Raw genomic sequence first — 22,080 nt, 5'->3', positions numbered from 1 at the left:
TCATTTCACAAGAAAGCATGGACTGCAGCAGAATGTATCCTAAACTGTTTAAAAGAGAAATAAGAATTATTAAAACAGAATTTTTGGCCTTCATAGCATTTATGGTGAAAGAAAAAAAATTAATCCACAATGGTAAATCTCATCAAAGAAACAAAAGAGAATAACTGATAAGAATACAAACAGACTGAAGTTAAAGACAGTCTGGAAGAAGAAAAGCAAAATCAATAACATTAAAGGAAAAAAATCTTCATACAAGCAAAACACATTGATCGTGAAGACAGAATGCATGGAGACAACTTAAGTCATAGGTCTGCCAGAAGAACCTAAGTCAAAAAAATTTGAGCACCTTATTCCAAGAAATAACGTAACAAAACTGCCCAGAACTTATAAACATAAAAGTAAAAAAAGAAAAAAAAAGAAAAACAAACCCTAAACATCTTAATCCAAGAAATAATACGAGAAAACTGTTCAGGCCTGAAATATCCTGGACTAATCTTATTTACAGGTGATTCAAGGTTTCTGTGGGACTAAAATGAAGAATGGGAGGGCACATAAAAGCGGAAAAGGGAGGAAGAATAGAGGGGAATGTATGATATACCCTAATTAAGTCAAAATTTAACAATGAAAGGATAATAACTCCTACAGTTTACTGGAAATTAGAGAGACTACAAGAAAATGGGCAAGGATATAAAGGGAGGGACTGAAATGGGAGAAATGGAGAAATCTTGTCCTAGCGTTGGGATGGAATACCACAAAAGAACTCTCCCATGGTGGAGAGACATATTCTAAAAGAAGATAAAGCACTTACAATGGGAATAATCTACAGAGGATTTGGTATTTAGAAAGACTCCTCATCCTACCTCAAGGGAAGGAAAATCAGAGCTGCTGGGGGCAACCAAACACCAAAAGAAGGAGAAGGCATGGACCCAGAGAGGAAATTTTATAGCAAATGGGAAAAAAAACATGACTCTGGGATGGTAAAGGTTAATAATGAACGGCACAATCAAGCACATAGGAATGTTTCTACCAACATCCTTTCTGTCACCTAAACTAAACTGCTATTTCTTAGAGTGAAGCACAATAGAGGAAAAAAAGGGCCAAGGGTAAGATCTACCAGGCTATAAGATCTACAATACAGAAATTGTTGAGAAGAGGGAGCCCAAAAATTTTAAAAATAAGATCAGACATTTATATCAAAGCTTAAAAGTTTGTGAGTCAAGTCCAAGTTTAGAAAGTAAGAAGAATTAGATATATGGGCCATATCAGTTTCTCAGTCCCAATTCTATAGCTTTGCAATGATGATGTTTTGAAAAGGAAAATATATATTCTTCATGTGGATGAAGAAAGAAATGAAATGAAAATCAATAGACATTTACTATATTCCTGGGCCAGTAGATGCCCAAGTTTGGCATTTCCTGTTTTAAAATGTTATTAAAAACTTTACATTGTGAACTTGAGTTAGTATGGGCAGGGGAAGATAAGGGTTTAGAATATCATTCCATGTTTAATACAACAGAGCCTAAGGTTACCTTTGAGATCTTTAGTAAGCTTGTTGGTTGGTGTGTTTATCCAGTATTTCTTTAAATGAAGAATATACAAGCTATCCTATTTATTTTTCTAAGTCTTCAAGTACTTTTTTACATTTAAAAATTACAATTTTTACCACAGGCATCCATTTTCTTTGGTTTAGCTGTTATGATAAAGTAAGACTCTAACAAGGCAGTTGAAAGCCCTATCTGTATAAATGTATGCCAACAAAAATTATGCTTTCTATAAAAAAGAAATTCTCCATAATGAAAGCAAAAAGTGCTGTGTCTTTCATCAAATCTCCTTGTAATTATCTATTTGTCTACATGTTGTATACAGTAAAATAAAAGCTACTTGAGGGTAGGGACTCTTTTTGTTGTTGTTTTTTGATATCCCAGCACCTACCATGATGCCTTACACATAGTATATAATACATTTTTGTTGAAGTGAATTGAAAATCAGTGAAGTCAAAAAGAAATGAAGTATCAACCTACGTTAATGAGACAAGTCACATGCAGTTCATAGCTGTACATCTCAACAAGACAACAAATGACATAAATTTAGGAACTACATTAAAAACAATAAGCTCTTATTCTGACACAAAGAACATAAATAGGAGAATTTATAGAAAATGTAGAAATAACAATTTATACATTACTTGCTCTAAAAATATATATGTAAACTATAGAGACAGCTTATTTAAAAAATATATCTTTATAATGGTGGAAATGTCTTTTTATTTGAAAACAAATTCCTATTTGCAAAATGTCAATATATTTTAAGGTTAATATAATTATTAACAGATACAACTACATGTGATAAATTTAAGAGAACCTCAAAGCACATAAAATAAAATTTTTAAGGTTGAATAGTCTACCAAACCAAATATCCAAGGTTTGATAGACTTAAATTAACAGTATAAAATGGAAATACATTAGGAAATTGCTCCTACAAAATGTCAACCCTTAAGAGGCATTACAAAGTATCTAATGAAAATTTAGCAACTTTTTTCTTCTCCCACTAGTGTTTTGCATGTCAACAGGTATCTTACTTACAATATTTAGCCAAAATCGAGGTTATTTCAAGATACAAGTCATAAGTGAAACAAGAGGACTAATATCACAGAATAAGGAGTACCTGACCTTAAATATCAGACAATAAATATGGCAACTGTGAGGTAATCATTATATACCCTTGTTTAAAAACAATCTTGTTTGTTCCAATGTGTTTTAACAGGTTTATAAACAACAACAAGAGGCAAGTCTCTTTAAGGAGAATTTTAAAAGAAGTTAGCGTCTAGTCAACTAGTTAAAGTGCAATCGTTAGCATTCCATACAAATTAGCTCTCAAACGGAGAGAGACCATTTCAGGGTGAGGGTTTCTGGCTTTTTTTCCTTTGGTCATAGGAGAAAGGGCAAGTAAAAAACCCCAATGGGAAATTTTGGGTTTTGGAGCCTTGGTACAGAGGTAGCCATATAGAATGAGTGAGGTTTAGTTTCTAGGCAATGAATAGATGGCTAAAACTAGCTTGCAACAAGAGATGAATAAATACCTTCTCTGTTCAACAGTAAACAGGTGAAGTCTTTGACCCTGCTCTTGAGATGAAAGGGCCTAGAAAGCTAAAGCAAGGCATTTACTCTCTAAAGATGCTTGCTTATAATGCAGAAGTTGAAGGAAGCAGCAAGCAGATTTGAGGACAAGCCTGAAGCACTACAAATAAGAAAAAAATTAAGGCTTTCCTGACCAAAAAAAAAAAAAAAAAACAAAACCAAAAACCAAAACCCAAGTTAAAGCAATGTAATTGTTTTACATATGTAATTTTATAATTTGCATTTTCACATATATTATTTTGCAAATAATTATTACTAACAGTTGAGTCTAAGAGTGAAAATTGTCCCACATAAATTTTGTTTCTAACCAATTATAAACAAGTATATATTTCTGAGCTGGACAGGATCTTAAGTATCACCTAATCCAACACTTTAATTTTATAAAGAAACCAAGAGGCTCTAACTTATCACCTGGTTAGAGTTCAAAGAGAGAACTAGAATCTGTGTCTCCTGACTTTTCTCATCATTACTCTTTCAACTATGACAATACTTCTCCAACTATAGAGATAAGCTATTATTTCCAAAATACATTAAAATTTTCTTAGTCTTTATACCAATCAGCCTATTGCTGACAAATTTTAAATAAAAAGTCATATTTTTGTATATGGTCCAATTGTATTAGGTCCAATATAAACCTAAGTGGCTTACTTCTATGCTTTATCTTTTATTTTTCTGCAATGGTTTTGTACAATTAAACCAAAGTATGGCCATTTACTCATGGACAGGTACAATTACAGTTTTAGTACCACAGAAGGGAATAAAAAGGGGAGGGGGAATATAGCATTGGATTTAATTCACAAATCTATTAAGTAATGACAAACACCACAATAGCATACTGAGGACACACATGCTTCATTAATGCCGAATGCATCTATTTTAATGAAAAGAACGTTGAGAAATAATGGTAGTATTTATCAAGTCAGTAATTACAATTAAGTTAAACCCTGTAAAGTGAGAAATGAATTGTAGAAATACAAACAATGAAATAATCAAATAAAGAAAAAAGTGACACTACCATAAAAATCGAAAAATATAAAAATCTTCCAGAAAAATACAAACAGGTCTTATATTCAAAGTATAAATAAGATTATAAAAAATTAATCTACTGATATATCAAGGATCTATCTTGAAAATATACAATGGATCAACAATAATTAGGTTAACTAGTACCAGAACAGCCAGCCTTTGAAGTCTGAGAATCTGCCAAATGGCTCCCTAAATTTTGAAAATGTTGACTTCACATAGAACGGGTATTATAGTAATTTTAAATACCATAGCTATATCTGCGGAGCAGATCATGAGCAGTAAATAACAATGAAGTATTCCAACAGAGGATGCTAACTCTACAAACTAAAAGCAATAACATTTTAAAGGCTATGATAGAGGAGGCAAAAATATATAACCTATTTTATGCAATGACTATATTTCTATACAAGTCAGAAAATTATTTTTGGTAATTCAAATAAAATAATATTTTAACTATAAAAGTGAATACAGTAAAAAGAAATCAACAGTGACTAAATGCTTTTTTAAAAAATAGTGAATCTATTTAAAGTAACCAATCTTTTCTTTAGTTATTCTTACTTTTTGAAGTTCAGAATTTTCTGCAATTTTTTTCTTTTAATTTTGAAATTTAGGATTTCTTAAATTAACTACATCTCTGCATAAAATATTATATTTTAGAAATGCATTTAGCAGCTTAAAACAGAAGAGCAATTCACTCAAAATATATTTCCTTTCTTTATCTCAACTTTTATTGTTGTTGATTGAACTTTTCTGGCATCAGACAATCCAGAAATTAAAGTTTGAAAGTATTGTAATCCCCTTGCATTCATGTTAAAAGGCCAAGTACAACAAGAGAAATCTTAAAAATGTAATATAAGCATTGCTTTACAAATCACAGCACTCTGTAATATGACTTGTCATTTTCGATAAAAACAGCACTTCCATCACATCTCTACATTAAAATTAAAATTTAATGTGTCATGATGGACAGGAGTATATAAAATGAGCATGACAGGGTTCTATATTAATTTTCCTTCTCTAACTTCTTTGTTAGAGCTGTACATGCTAAAAGTCAAATGAGATTCATTCAGTCCTGCAAGTGCAAGCTGAAACTAGTTTAAAAAAAAAAGGAAAAAAAACCGTTGAGCTATTTTTTTTTCTTTTCAGCATTACTGGAATTAAGTACTCATTCTCTATTTTTATGATGATGCATGAGGCCGGAAAAAGATACAGCTACATGACCATATATCGACAGTGGTTACAGAGCCAAAGAATCACACAGCTAATACTACAACTATGCTTTTAACAGCCAATTTTCTGATGAGGACTATTCTCAGGTTTATCAGTAGCACATACAGTGCTCAACTGTTCAGATGACCATCTGTGCCTTGAATTAAAGTTAAATTACCAGGGCTTTCCCCCCTCTATAGCTGGGTCATGGCAGCTCTCTTTTATTTCACTAAGAGGTTTACAGTTATCTTGGATTGATATAGTCAATGATGTAACGATTTCTCTGAAATTAAAAAGACCTTGGAGATTTGCATAACTGATACGTTTTTTTTCTTATTTCACTTGCCACAAATAACAGCATTTCCAGCTGATAGTGCTCACTTGGCCAGCCTGTCTTATTGCAAACAAACAAAAAAAAAGAGGACCACAAATGCTTTACATGGCTTTTCAAAGCATATTTAATATACATGAAGCACAACATAATATAGTTCAACAGTTACCTGGCTACATACCAAGGTGTAAGCAACTGGATTTTCTACAGTCCTTTCTTCCTTTGTTTTTAGCTCTTCTTTGAAGAGCTGTGTTAGATGAGAAGGACTGTTTCATGACTGTAGGTGAGCTTTGTCACTCTATAAGAATTATTCAGGAAGTTTAGATGCTGGTAGAAATATGTTGGGACCATCTTGAAAAGCAGCGGAGCTAACTTCATGGCCACTGATCTGGATGAAGAGTCAAGGGAAACAAGTAACCTGAGGGAACTTACCAGAGTGTGTCCTGAGGTGTCCTGTGAGGGCGTCCCTCCTCCGACAGGCATAGCTGCAGAAGGGACATTTGAACGGCTTCTCCCCAGAGTGCAACTTAATATGTCTCAGTAGGTTGCCCTTCTGAGTGAAAGAAGCTCCACACTGGTTACAGTGGAAGGGGCGCTCACCTTTAGGAAGGGAGAAATTAGGAAGGCATTAAAAAAGTTATGGTACAGCGATTCAAGTCCAACACACTGCTAACTCGTACCATTTCTCCATGCCAAAAGTTTGTTGCAGACTCTTTTCCGATATGAGTTTTCCAAATGTCTCCTTAAAATGTAGGACTGGATCATGGTAGGATTTCAAGCTTCACATCCATGACAGTGGACATTTTTCCTCCTCATATAAATTCAGTAGTGCTCCATTGCTTCGACTAAGGCTAGGTCTACCAGATCGAAAAATTTTATTAACCTGACCATTCAATTTAGTAATGCAACTAACATAACTCAAGTTTTTCATTGAATTCATAGCATTTTAGAAATGGAAGCAATATTAGAGAACACTTGGTCCCATACCTTCCTTTTATAGGTAAAGGAAGAGAAATCCAGAGAGACTGAGGGATTTTCTTTCACAATGTTATAGTTAGTGGCAGAACAACTCCTAACTCACGGTGCAGGGCTCTTATCACTCTGAAAGCCTACTGAGCATGCCAGTTTATGTCAGTTAGGTGGAACCCTGGCCCCAAATGACATATTTAAAATCCATTTTTCACTTTTAATGATTTTAATGACTCAAAACAAAACAACTTTAGTGACAGCTCCCTTATGAAACCTGTCACTAACAGCTCTTTAGCAAATTTGTGTCATCCTTAAGAAGAAGTGATAGAGACAAGAAGGAAAATATGAAGATACATTTCTATGCCAGGAATACTTATGTTGTTCCATTATAATACAGTTTTTCTTTCTGGCAACTCTAATTTAATATTAATAATCTTTTGTTTATGACATCTTGATCCATTACTGTGAACTGGTTGTCATTCACTGGATCAAGCATGAAATATGCTTGTTAATGTTAGCACAATCAAAGAGTGAGTACACTAGAGGTGTAGGCAACAATTTGGGTCTGGCTAGCTGGGTGGTTTCCTCTGCATTTGAATTCTTTGTGGTCCACCTGAGAAAAGTCTTGTACATTAATTAGCCTGTAAATCTAGTGGCCTCAAGTTTTTGACACATAAAACAAAGGACTAGACAAGATTAATTTTTGTTTTATAAAGTCATTTATGGTTCTATCTTTAACACAATATTTCTAAGGCCCTTCTCTAGTTTCTTGAACATTATAGTGTCATGGGACCAAGACAAAGAAATTTCAGTGAAACACCTCCAACTATTTTGGTAAACAGGTAAAAATGAATTAAGGCATACCTAAGCATCTAAGCTATGTGTAAGGCACTGTCTAGGGCAGTGGGGATACAAAGAAAAAGAAATTTATATAATCCCTGCCCTCAAGAAGCTCACATTCTTTTGGGGGAATCAACAGGTATACATATAAGCATAAATAACAAATACAAGGTAATTTGTGGGAAGGGAATAGTAGCAGTAGTGGTGGTAAGGAACCTGCAGTAGAGGAGCCTGGAAATCAGGAAAGGCTTCCCATGGGAGGTGGAATATAAACTCAGCTCAGAAATAAAAGGGATTCTAAGAGGGAGAAATAAGGAGAAAGGGCAATGAAGGTGTGGGGAAAAACTCTACAAAGGATAAGAAATAAGATGGCCTATTGGGCATGAGGTAAAGCAAAAGAGATAAATTAGCAGGATCATGTATGAGAGGGAATACTATGGAAATAATAAGGCTAGAAAGGGAAGTTGGAGCATAAATGTAAAAAAAAATATATAAATACCAAAGGATTTTGTATTTTTGTTTAGAGGAAAACAGCATGCCACTTATATTTATTGAACAGGTCAGGATCACTTTGGCAGCTACATGAAACATGAACTGAAGAGGGGAGACACCTGAGGAAGGACAACCAATCAGTCTAGGTACATGGTGATGATTTCTGATCTACAGTGTTGTTGTATGAGGATGAGAAAGGAGATGTAAGAGATGATGTAGAAGCACAATCAATAAGACTGGATGTGTGGGAGAGTGAGGAGCTGAGGATGGTAAAATAAACAAAATTATTGAAATGCTGGTGTTTTGAACCTGTCAACCTTTATCTACAATCTGCCAACCTACAACCCACAAATAAAATTATCCTCCTATAAAATTCTTCTCTGAACAATTGTTGACTAATATTGTCATATAATTCTCTAGGGACTCTTTTTATTATGAAAGGTGAAAATCAGGAAATATCTTAGCTCAAAAAAGCTTCTTCTGCTGTGGATTGCTCTACCAATACCTGAAAAATTATTTCATTGACTAATGTAATTGATTTTGCATTTAATTTTTAAGAGGATAAACCTGTTCTAGGTGATTTACAGTAACTGGGCAATTTTATATTTAGACTTGAAAAGAACAATCTGAAACCAGAACAGCTGCTAAGTGTGAATTTTTAAGGTTATCATTATTTTAAATTTCAGTGAGTAAAGGAAAATAAAAATAACTTCCTTTTTGATGATCTGGACCATTTATTTCCATGCTTAAAGATAAGTCATTAATTAAACACTGAGCTGCCTTTTCAAAGTTTCACTCTGAGTTGTCTAATCTTATTTAATAATTTTATCTGGAACACATATGGCATTTACTCCAGTGAAAAATCGGAATGAACACATCCTTAACTCTTGTTTCAAATTTCATGGAAGTTTGAGGCTCAAAGATTCTATAATTCTCAGAGAGTTAAAGTCTAAAAAGGCGCATCTGCAGTTATCTCCTTGTGGATATGTGTTCAAGGCAAGTTGGCTGCTGAATCTAAGGAACTGAAAGCACTTTGGACCAATGCATATGTTGTAAATGTTGATAATATATAATTATTGTCCTGAATGAGATACACCAGGGTTACGTTACTTCTTTAGGTAGGATTCAAGGCAGGATTACTGCTGAGAAATCTGAACATCTCTGGAGTTACAGTGCCACATTAAAATATAAATCCTTTGAATGCAGGAATTGTTTAATTCTTTGAATTTATATCCCCAGAACCTATCACACTAGCTGGCAAAGGCTTAATAAATGCTTGTTAATTGACTAATTTTTAAAAAACCACTTGAATGGGTGATACAGCTGACCAAAATGATAAGCTATGTTAACATCATGTAAACAGAGCTTAAATGAGGACAAAAATCAGGTCGCTCAAGGAAAAAAAATATTGCAATTAGTGGACTTTCTAAAATCTCCATATTTACACAGTTTTAGGTCTTTGAAAATCAGTGGTGTAGTGGATAGGGAGCAAGAACAGCCAGCAAGACCTGGCTTCAAGTCCTGCCTTGGACATACTGATTGTGTGACCCATGCCACATCAGTTCACCTCCTAAGACTATGAGTTGCAGAGATGGTGTCAGCTTCCCTTGGTAAAGGCAGTTTCTCACCCAGGAGTTCCCTATCCTAATGAAATCACAGGTTCAGTCCCTTTCCCTGTACCTTAGTTCTCTGATATGTGTTTGCTAGATGAATTAAATGCTTAACTAATAAAGGTTTCACTATTTTGCAATGAAAAATATCCAGAAATCCATGTATGTGTATTTTAAAAGCATTTAAGCAGCTCTTTGTACCGCTGAATCTGTTCATGAAAAGTTACAGCTGTCATTTCAGGTTTCAGTATACTTTTTAAACTATCATTTTTATCCCACAGTGTATGCTTTTGGAAGGACATAACCAAATAACTTTTTCTAATAACAGCGTGGGGGCAATGACTAACTTATACTTTATAAGGTAAGTGCCTTGAGTTTTGCTTTATGTAGTTGTCAACTAAGTCATAATAAAACCATGTCTCTATAAAGGGGCCTTCACCTTACTTTATGTACCCTGCCCCTGGAAAGTATTCTACCAGCCCTGCAAACCAGTGAAGTTGAAATGTCTAAACATTCTATCAAATCAATAATCTCTGTCAAAATTCCCAATGATTGTTAACTTTACCTATATGATTACAATGAATATTATTAATCCCCCCACAACAGATGAACTATTTTTTTTAAAAAAAGCTACATTTACTGAATTAATTCATTTATATGGTAGATTTAAATATTTTGGAGAAGGCATAGACTAATGTACATCCTTATTCATTTATCAATGCAGAACAAATCCTACGACTTCTGGATTCCCCATAACAACACTGAAGAGTAATCTAGTCCAAACAACCAAATAGAATACTATCCTACTATGACAACTGGACATAGAAAAAAGTTGTGTGCCAAAGCTATTTCTTGAGAAATAACTGGTTAACCTAGGGGAAGGGCTGTGACAGAACTAAGCACCATAGTATTCTCTCAGCCTTATTCTAAATTTTCACCCACTTCAAGAGAGTTTAGTTACTTCTTGGGATTATTTGTATTATTTCCATTACTGATATAAAGTACACCTGTGTGTTTGTGAGCAAAGACATGCATGAGCACATGCATGAAGATCAATAAGCAGAGTACGAGTTTATCTAGGCAAGAGGAATGCATATACACTTTTATATGCCTTAGTGAAACAGAGGCATGGGTCTTGTGCTGAGTAGAATACACAACCTGCAAAAATGCAGAATTTCCTAGTCAAAATGCTGTGATGAACAAGCCATCAAGGAGCAAGGGCATGACTCCAAAAAGCCACAATGTACTAAACATGGTACTGAAAGCTGGAAGAAAAAAGTGTTTTTTTATGTTTTGCCCATAAAGGGTCAAAATCAAAGAGAACGATCCACTTTATAACTTTCTTAATCTCCCCACAGATCAGTAGTTTTACATGAATTGATTTCACTCCCCCTACTTGTTTTCCTTTCCTTAATACCTTCCCATGAAGACTGCCTAGAGAATCCGATGATCATATTACCTGATTACTTGGCTAAAGTAGCAATACCAAAATAAAAATCCCAAACCATAAATGAGATGCTGGAATTGGCACTTTAGGAGAAAAGGAAAAAGAAAAACAGAGAGCTAATTAGATCTGATTCTCCATATGAGTGTCATGAGTTAGATGGTTTAGCATCATTCCTAATTTCAATCCTATATTTAATGTTTTGCAAATTGAAAAAATAATAAAAGAACTTTCCCTAAAATATTTAAGTTATATATGTATAAATTTGAGGAAGAAATTCTACTTCAAACTGTTGACAAAAATAATATTAATTCATAATTACTAAATTATGAATGAGTTATTTCCCACCCCACCCCCACCACAAGTAAAGCTCACAATGGAGAAATCCAAACACACTTAGAGTCTTAGGTGGAAATAGAAAAGTAGTGGCTTATGTAGAATTATTATTTTAGGTGATCATAAATAAAATGGAAATGGAAAAATGTTAGTTTCTACATTTCCATGCTGACCATAAAAAATTCTAACCATAACCTTAATTATTTGGGAAAGCTGAAAAGATTATTTCTAATGTACCAATTAGCTACAAAGTAACAGATGAAATTTATGTGACTTTTGAGAGATCATTCAGTCTATTATCTAGCATTTAAAACTATACTTAAAACATCCTAGATCAATGTTACTATTACTATCATGTTACTATTGTGATTATTCATAATTCAAGTCTTGTTACAATTTGAAAATACTTCAGTTTTCAATTAGATGCTTAACAGAACACTAATGATTAATATGATGTATTTAAACTACCCTGAGCTAGCAAATTCTTTATAATAAGAGACAATAACAGGAAATTAAGTAAAATAGAAGTAACAAATTAACAACAGGAAAGCCTATCAAAAATTATGATGGCTACAGTATAACCTCAACCTCAGAATGCTAAAGAAAGAAAAAGTTTAACTGGTTAACTAGATCTCCTTGTTAACATAAAATTTGAAAACCCTTTTTAGTTTTAACCCTTGTAGTTGAAAATCCTTCTAAGATATATTTAGTGTCTCGGTAAATTAACTGTATGGAACACAAGTAGTAAGATGTACTCTTAAACTGTCATGTCAGAGGTTATGTATCCAAATCAATGGCTATCCTTCAAAAGAATCACTCTGACAGGCTACATTTATAAATAAATTTTTCTAACTCTTCTCTTGGATTTTCTTCAGAATCAGTTAATAATCCATACAAGAAAACCAATCTCTTTACTTTATTGATATAGAGTGCATTTGAGTGAGAACAGTACTTCTAAAGCTGGGCTACCTGCCTTATTCACTGCATTGGCACCAAATCACTTTAAAATCAAATCAATTCTGAAAAGGAAAAGATTTGCTGCCACTGGAGATGTCCAAAATAATTTGCCATTGATTCTAAAGGCAATTAATGTTAAAGAAATTTCAAAATGTTTCGAGGTTAAAATGAGTGATTTTTTGTGGTAGTAATATTATGTACATGAATAATACGTACATATGTTTGCATATATGATAGCTATTCTGGTATATTTGTTGTTTTTAAAATCTGATGCATTACTTTATAATCATAGCTCAAGCTTTAATATTTCTTTGACCCCTCAGGATCTTATCTATTGATCATTCTGAGTATGACTATTGACTGTTCATTACTGTAAACATATAAAAGGTAGGAGACTAGGTTGAATGTTGACTGACCCTAAGTGATCCTCATGAGATTGAGCTTTGAAATAAAGCCAAATTATACTACTTGCCATTCCTTAAATATTTCAGGCTGTTCCTTGCTTCTTGTTTCTTTGCTGACATTATTTCTTCTACTCAGTGACCTCCATCTTTATTGCTTGTCAAATCCTGGACATTTTTCCTAGTTCAAATGTTACTGCCTCTATGAACCCTTCCCTGATCCTTCCAGGAAGGTATTACCTTTCTACTCTCTGTATTCCCATAACACTGTGTTTGTATTTCTTTTTTGGCACTATTGTTACAGTGTATTACATATATATTTTACAAATATTCTCTCTCATAGATGACAAACTCTTTAAAAGTAGTAACTGCGTATTATTCCTCTTTAGGTCCTAAATAGAACTACTTCCCACAGAGCAGCAGTTCAATGGATGTTTAAGTGGCTTTCCCCTTGTTTTGTTGTGGCTCATCTTTCTTCTAAAAGTGTAGTATACTTGTGCAGTAGAGAGAGCACTGGGCTTGGAGGCAGGAAGACCTGAGTTTCAATCCAGACTCAGACATTTACCAACTGTAGACCCTGGCCAAATCAGAACCCCAGCCTGCCTCAGTTTTGTCATCGATAATAATAACACCTACCTTCCAGGGTTGTTCTAAGGATAAGATGAGATAATATTTGTAGCTCATCTTTCAAACTTTAAAGCTCTACCTACATAAATGCTAACTATATCATTATTACTGTTATTATTGAGACTATCTATTCCTATAACTCCTTTGCACCTTAGATTAATGTATCTATTGCTATTTTTTCCAAATTTGCAACTTTCTGGTTTGAGTATAAGAGTAATAATCATCATTTGCATTTTTTACCATAATTTCATCTGTATAACTACTTTTAATTCTGGTATAGGACTGATGATATTAAAATTATGAATGCACTTCTTTTGGTTTATTCATGACTAAAGCAATAAACCATTTAGTCCTTTCTTATTTCCCTAAGATTGAAAAGGTTTATTTAATTGAAAGGCTTTCATCTAGTTCCCCTTTCCTTCACTGTAATCTCCTGAGCTGTACTCCATTCCTCCCACCTGATAATAACACAACTCCCTTGCCACCATCAAGATCAGAAATTATTTTGATATGGCAACATCTCCCCTCAGTTAAAAAAAAACTAGAAGCAATGGTGTCTCTCCATGTCTCTGAGGCTCTAAAACTCATACACCATAATTGTCAAAAGGCATAAGTCACTGAGAGGCAGCACAATATAGTGTTAATACTAAACCAGGGAGTTGGAAGACCTGGGGTTAAGTTCCAGCTTTGTGACCCTGGGTAACTTACTTTACCTCTCTGAGCATCATTTTCCTTATTGATAAAATGAGGGTGATAATATTTGCCTTACATACCTCATCAGGTTATTGTGAGGTGTGCGTTTGATACATATAGAAGTATGGATAGCAGAAGTCAGTTCTAGACTGCTATTGCAGATTGTAGACAGACTATGAGACTACATGTATAGTTATTTACATAGCAGTTTATATCTGGACCCTGGTGATGCAGAGTTCTACCATACAGAATAAATTGTGCACTTGAAAACTCAAATCATCAATAAGCCCAGTGAGCTAAACTGAACACTTTTGGGTACTTCCTTAGTGTATTCCAAAGATGGGTTTAATATAGGCAGAATAATTAGTCAGAAAGTCAAAGTAACACTGATGGCAAACTCACTATATGTACAGTGCTCACTAGTATTCAATTCAGCAAACATTTATTAAATACCAACTATGTTCTAGATGTCACAAGAAGTTCCCAAAGTACCTAATTTATTTCAAGGGTTCATTTTATATTTATGGAAAATGTGGCTTTTTATAACTGGTAAGAAAAATTTAAACTTTACACAACTAAAATAATTTAGAGAAGATTCCGTTTAAAGAAAAAAAAGGCATCTTTCACCAGGGACACTTCCTTATCCTTTCTGCTATACTGATCTAGAGAAGGCAAAATGCTGAGGGGGTCAGGAAGGGGAGAGAAAATATAAGCATTTATATACTGCCTAATGTAACAGGACTCGTGCTAAGTGTTTTAATGCTCTGATACCTAGCTGGCAATTGTGTTCTAGCACTGACTGTCAGGGTAGCCTATGGCAGGTAGGAATTGCAGAAGGTTTAAAAAAGACATAAAATGATTCACTCCTATTCAAATGCATGAGGACTAAATTTATCTTAGACTCTCCACTCACAAACCAAATCATCTGTCCATGGCAAGGTAAAATGTGTACAGAAAAATGAAAAGATCACATTACACCATGAAATCCTTTGCCATTTGAACCCTTACCATAATACTGCTGCATTAAGCACAATGAAAATTGAATTCCAAGCTTCTTTTTTTATGATTTACTATTCAGACTCCATGGTTGGAAGTCAAGACCAAGGTTACTTTCTGCTTGTCAACAATACAGTACTAGCAGAGTTCTGAAAAAGTTGGGGTCCCCATTCACCATTTCTACCCCTGAATAAAAAGGCAAGAGAATAGCTGTCAGGTAATATAAACATCAGATGCCATAGGCAGTCATCAGATTTTCTTTCAGCTGCTTACCAGTGTGACTCCTTTTATGTACCATAAGCACATTGGGCCCAATGCAAACCATGCCACAGACGTCACATTTCAGTTTACCATTCGGAAGCCGGATTCCTCCCTCTCCTTGAAGCTCCTGGACTTTTCTGTTGTCAGTCACATCATTGCTCTCAATAATGGGTTCTTCTAGGCTGCTACCTTCATCATGGCCCCTGATGTCTCCTTCCCGACTCAGGGGTTTCCTGTCAGACTCTTCATCACTTTGCATTTCTAGCTTTACTGAATTTGCTGTGATTTAAAAGAGAACAAGAAAATAGTTATTATAAAGACACAGATAAATATACTTTCTCTTACCTATTTTATTTGTGGGTATCATGGAGAATATAATCTCTCCAAAATTGCAATGATCCCTTAATTACCAAGTCTGAAGGCCTCTTCTCAGTTCTCACACTTCTTGACCTCTCTGCAGCATCTGAAACTGTTGACAATCTTCTCTTCTTAAGTATTCCATCTTATCTAAGTATCTATGACTACAAAAAAATAGCCTCATTTGTTTCTCCTTCTATTTGTCTAACCACCTTTTAGTCTCTTTTTCTGGGTCTTCCTCCATTTGTGAATGTACTATAAGGAAATGGTGTCAAACTCAAATAAAAATAGATCCCCTTGGGCCACATATTGACTAAGAAAACCACAAATAAACATTATTTTTGTTGTTGTTGTATTTTTATTTATTTTGTTAAACATTCTCCAATTATATTTTAATCTGGCTTCCTAGTGACTGCAAGTATGACACCTCTCTGAGGCTTCATGCAGGGGCCTCCTCCCTTCTACATTATATTTGTTGGTGACTTCTTCTGCTGCCCTTGGTTCGTCGTTTCTACACAGATGATTCTCAGACCTTCAATACAGCTCTAGTCTCTCTCCTAACCTCTAGGTCTCCATTATGAATGGCCTATTAGACATTTCCAAGTGGATATAAGCATCTCAAAGCCAACATGTCCAAAACAGAATTCATTATCTTTCTTCTCAAATATGCCCCTCTTCCAATTTTCCTTATTTCTATTGAGAGTCCCCATACCTTTCCAGCCTTCTGTTTGCAACCTTACTATTATCCGCAACTTCTCACCCTCCATATCCAAAAAATAGGTGAATCTTGACATTTCTACCTTTACAATGCCTCTTGTGTCTGTTCCCTCTGCATTATTCATATAGTCACTTCTTTTGTCCATTCCTTCATCACCTTCCATCTTGACTACTACAAGGGTCTCCTAATTGATCTTTTTCTCTCAAATCTCACACTCCACATGACTGCCAAAGTAAATTTCCCTAAGTGCAGTTCTGAGCTTGTCATCTCAAGAAACTCCATGGGCCTTCTATGGCCTCTAGGAGGATAAAATCTAAATTCCTCTGTTTAGCTTTTAAAGCCCTTTATAACCTGTCCCTAACCTTTCCTGTCTCCTTATACATTAAATTCCTTCCTGCACTTAAGTCTAGTCAAACTAGCCTTCTCAGTATTCCTCACACATGGCATTATATTTCTAGTTTCCTTGGCAATAAAGCTTCCCCTTGTCTCTCATTCCTTGAATACACACTGCTTACCTTCACATCACAGAATTCCTTACTTCTTCCAAGACTGAGATCAATCACTACCTTCTTTGTGAAACTCTGCCTGACCCATCCCCCAACTGCTAATGTTCGACCTCCCTAAAATACCTTGTATCTACTACTTTTATTCAGTATATAGTTATCAACGTTGTACATGTTTCCTTTGATAAGCTCCTTGAGAACTGTTGCATTTTTCTCTTGGTCATCTTCAGGGTCTATCATAGGTGTCTGGCATACAGTAAGCACTTAATAAATGCTAGCATAGCTACGTGGCAAAGTGGGTAGAGTGCCAGGCTTGTAGTCAGGAAGACAGATCTTCCTGAGTTTAAATCCAGCCTTAGAAACTTATTAGATGTGTGACCCTGAGCAAGTCACTTAACCTTATTTGCCTCAATTCTTCTTGTGTAAAATAAGGTGAAGAAGGAAACAGCAAACCACTCTAGTATCTTTGCCAAGAAAACTCCAAATAGGATCACAAAGAGTCAGAAAGGACTGAAACGACCAAACAAAATAAATGTTTTCTGGTTGATTGATTTTATTATGTTACATAATATACATTTAACCACAAATAAAGATAAACAGGGAGAAATCTAACAGCTATTTTAAACGATCAACAAGAGTAAACATGGCAGTATACACAAAAGAAGACCAAACATCAAATTACTTACTACTGTTATTAACCATGTGACCTGGTACAAGTTACTAAGAATCTCTGTGTTTTTCAGTTTGCTTATGTATTAAGTGAGGCTGGTTGCATTAGATGAGTTTCAATGTCTTTTCCAGTTCTAACATTCTGTGATTATAAACATATCCCACTGAAATAAATTTATTTCTATATCACTTTTTTATCTTTTAAAAAGAAGTGCTTTATAAACATTCTAACATGGCTTCTCTAGTTTCTTATTTAGGAGATTGAGTTTAGGAGAAGGAAAATGACTTGACTGGGTTTACAAAAGTTTAAGGTCAAGGCAAGATGCTAGTCTGTTGCTTAATCCATTGAGCCATGCTGCCTCTAGGTGAACAATGACTATATGTACCTCACACGCTCTGTGTTAAACTAGAGTACTTGTGTAAACATGCTTCAGGACTGAGGTGAAAAGATAATTCTGAATCTTGATTCTGGCCAAAAAAAAAAAAAAAACACCTTACCCATATGAACCCACCATGTCAAATCAGGAGCTCTAAAGTCAGACTAAACAAATAAGGCTGAGAGAGGGACTAGTCTGACCTGCAGACCACATCGAGCATTACTTAGATGGATTTTTCTTTGCTATGCATCCAAAACCTACTTACTACATGGAACACATTATTAGCCATGCAGAGTATTCCAATCCTTCCCATCTGCACATCAGAATGCAGTGAATGACAAGAAGAGCATAGCATACATGCACACACTTGTGTTGGTTAAGAAACTTTATGCTTTCTGTTTGCTGTTCTTGGATCATCCCACAGAAAAAAATGGAATTTTGTTAGTATAGCTGTAATTCTGGATTGCTGACAGAGTCTTTTCACAAGACAGAGATAGGGCAAAATGCATGGCACAATGATGTTGAAAATGTCTTAAGAATTCAGATTGAGGTAACTAGGGAAAACGTGAACTACTTGGTACTTTTGGAGTAAGATGAAATATTTTCCCTCAAAAGGAAACATTTCTCTTTTCTATAATTCTTCTCATGGTGAAATTGTAAGCACTGAATACTCTCACTATCATTAATACTCGTTGCTATTAGCAGTCCCACCCTGCTTTTCTCCTGTAACCTTCCAAATTTTAGGATGTCTACCATCCTTTCTTAAACCAGTATGATATCGAGTTTTGGCATTTTTGTCTTTAGAATCTCTGGGATCTGGCCATTAATTTTTTTCTAGTCTTGTTTTTATCCTATATTCATTTCTGAATATACTCTCATAAACCAACCCATCCTAATGAGCTTACCCTTGCAACAAAGAAAAAAATAACTAATAAAATGTACTCATAGAAGTGTACATAGTAACATTCTGCATTTGCAGACCACTATCCCTCTCTCTCCAATCTTCTTTTAGTTCTCTCCTTTATTTACATCTCCTTAGGAATTCTATGACCTTGTTCTTGTGCAGCACTCCAGACCCAATTTCCCCTACAGCTCTTCATCATTCGTATTTATATAGCACTTTATAATTTGCAAAACATCATATGTTACTAATCTGATCGCTGTAACAACCCTAGGAGATAGGGGTTATTATTATCCCCATTTTTTTTACAGATTTGAAACTGAATGTCAGTGAGATTAAGTGACTTGCCAGGTTCACATGGTTATTAAGTGTTTAAGGAAGGATTCGAACTCAGCTCTTTCCAAATCCAAGGTCAATGTTCTGTCTACCATGCCACACTGTGATGCTACTGTGACCACAGAGTGCCTTCATCGTTTAGCATTGCCATGCAGGTGAAGCAAAAACTCTTTCCAATGGATCTTAAGGCTTTCTCTAGATGTCTCATCTTCTACTTTAATTCCAGGTATGATGTCTACCTAAGCTGGGCAAACTCATGCCATTCCTAGTGCACATACTCTCCACCCTGCCCCACCTATGAGCCTATACTCAGGCTGTCTTTCCTCTCTGGAATCACCTGCTCCACACCCTTACCTCAATAAACAATCTCCCTCCCACAGATTAGGACACAATTTAAAACCATTCTCCTTTGTAAGAAATTTCTTAATTAATGCAGAACACCACTGGCCACCCAATGTAATCCCACGCCTCAAGTATAACATTAGTGTAATACAAACATTGAAGCAGAACAAAGGAAAATATTTTCAAAGAGGCATCATCCAACCCCTAGAAGTAAAATGGCTTACAAATTTATTTTAAATGTTGCACTACAGAATAGCAGCTCCACAAAGTGATAGCATTTATTTTCCTGAACTAGACAAGTGAATATGCTACATATTCCTCTACAGACCAGTGCTCAAAAGGTCTCTAGCATCAGTTCTTTCTTTCCTTTCTTCTTTTTCTCTTCTTTCCCTCACAAAGTAGAGAGAGAAAAGACCAATGGTTATAATTAAGAAAACTGAAACTTAAGTAGGGTAAAAGGTCATTAGAATATTAGCACTGAAGGTAATATTTTTTATTTAAATTTTAAGAAATAGTGCACTAATAAAGCCTGTGTCCTGATGTTGCAACATTAAGTCATTATCTTTTCCCTGATGAAAAGATAATAACAGGGCCTACAAACAAGACATCAAACATGGGCAAGATATGATTTTCTCATTAACAGTTGTTGAAATACAGCTTGTACATCAAGCCTTCATGGAAGCCAAGGAATGTATATATACAACACAGTGAAGAAACTTAAGATAAGAATTGTAAAACTACAATAGTACTATCACTAAAATACCAAAATGCAAATTTATACATGTAATTTTACACATAAAAATGTTGTTTGAAACACTTTGATCTCTGAGACACATAGAAAGAAAGAAAGGAAGGAAGAACTTTTTTTTTTTACAGTCAAAGGAAAAAAACAGAGTTTATTAAATATTCGCCATATTGGGTAGACTCTTAAGGAACCTGAGCATTTTGTGATGCTTGCATTGGTTAGCAGGCCAGAACAATCTCCGCCAGATTGACTCTGAGTTAGATTGAATCTGAGTACCTTCCTGGAGGCAGGATGAGACTTCTATGCAGCAAGATTGTGGGAGGGATCTAGAGGTGGTCAAGTAGTCTGGGATGATGGGAGGAGAGGTCCAGGGAAGATGTTGAGGAGGAGTCTAAGGAGGCTCTTGATGGGACTGGTGTGACTAGAGGTCAGAATCCAGAAACCAAGAGAATGGGATCAAGTATGGAAGTAGCCTAAGGCAATCTGGAGGAAACAGAGATTTGGGCATAGGGATAATGAAAAGCTTATGGCCTCAAGCAAATGTCAGATCAAGTGGGAAGATTCAAGGAGAGTTCAAGGGGGTTCCCAGAGCCTGTACCGCACCATTCCCCTCTCAAACAAATAGGACCCAAATTCTTTGGGGGCAAGGCGCCAAGGTCTCAGCTTCTGAAACTGCATCCTGATGGCAAGAGGTCTAGAGCCATCCCTGCCTCGATGGGCCCTGTTCAAGGGGTTCAAGAGCAGTCATCAGGAAGGTGATGATTTAGACCCTAGAGGAGACAAACTTGTCAAGGAGGTTAAGCAAAGAAGGACCAAACAGGCCCTATAGGATTATAGAGAAAGGACAATTTCCCTAGTGTAAAAGACAATTTCCCTGGAGGGAATTAAACATGACTGTGGCAAGGCCAAAACACAAAAGGGAAAAGGTATGTTTGATAGGGGAGTTTTTTGCTGTCAGACACCCCCTTTCTTTCGGAATTGCTCCATGGGCATGTAGAACATGGAAAGCATATTTTGAGTCAGTAAAAACATTTACTCTTTTATATTCCCATAGTTCTAGGGCTCTAGTGGGTGCTATTAATTCTGCCTTCTGGGCAGGGGTCCCAGGGGGCAGAGGTTTGGCCTTTATGGTGGGGTGGAGACTGACTACTGTGTACCTAGCTCTCTTAATCCCTTGCTCTGTGTACCACACTGCTTTGGGGTTCAGGAGTGTGTGGCACATCCTAAAAATTAGGTCAGGGTAAGAAGGAAGAATTTATTAAGAGTCTTCTGTGTGTGAAGAATTATTTTAGGTGCTTTCCAAGTATTATCTCAACTGATCCTTACAACAACCTCGGAAGGTAGGTACTATTATTATCCCCATTTTACATTTGAGGAAAATGAGGCAAATAGATGTTAAAGTAACTTGCCCTGGATAATAGAGCTAGTAAATGTCTGAGGCTGGATTTGAACTCAGTTCTTCCTGACCAGTACTCTATCTACGTACACTATTTAGCTACTCATCTAGATGACCTAGCCAATAAATATATGTGCCCATGTGTCTGCCTTATAAGTCTTGTATGCAGATATAAGACCATTTAAAAGTGTACTAATGTGTCTTAAGTTTATTTTTTAGTCCTCTAAATCAGTTTTAAACAACTTAAAGGATCCTGAAATTTTAATAGAACTTTTAAAGTTAATTTCATTCTCTGTAGATCATTGATTAAATTTTAAAATTACAATTTAACTCACTTTCTGCTTTCAAAAATGTTTTTCTTATTGTTATGTTCATTGTTATTAATTTCATTTTAAAATTCAGTAAAG

General features: G+C 35.2%; 1 protein-coding gene across 1 annotated transcript in view; it reads right to left on the bottom strand.

Annotated features, from left to right (window-relative positions):
- The window catches only part of IKZF2 (IKAROS family zinc finger 2), a 191,090-nt gene that overhangs the window by 35,867 nt on the left and 133,143 nt on the right, over positions 1-22,080 (bottom strand). Inside the window, exons 4-5 of the mRNA XM_036756220.1 lie at positions 15,342-15,608; positions 6,136-6,303 (exon numbers count right to left, since the gene is read on the bottom strand). Of these exons, the coding sequence (XP_036612115.1) occupies positions 6,136-6,303; positions 15,342-15,608 (435 nt within the window). The remainder of the gene's footprint in view (positions 1-6,135; positions 6,304-15,341; positions 15,609-22,080) is intronic.

The sequence above is a fragment of the Trichosurus vulpecula genome, chromosome 4 (assembly GCF_011100635.1).
Source record: "Trichosurus vulpecula isolate mTriVul1 chromosome 4, mTriVul1.pri, whole genome shotgun sequence".
Classification (NCBI taxonomy): domain Eukaryota; kingdom Metazoa; phylum Chordata; class Mammalia; order Diprotodontia; family Phalangeridae; genus Trichosurus; species Trichosurus vulpecula.
This window is presented reverse-complemented; position numbering and strand designations above follow the sequence as displayed.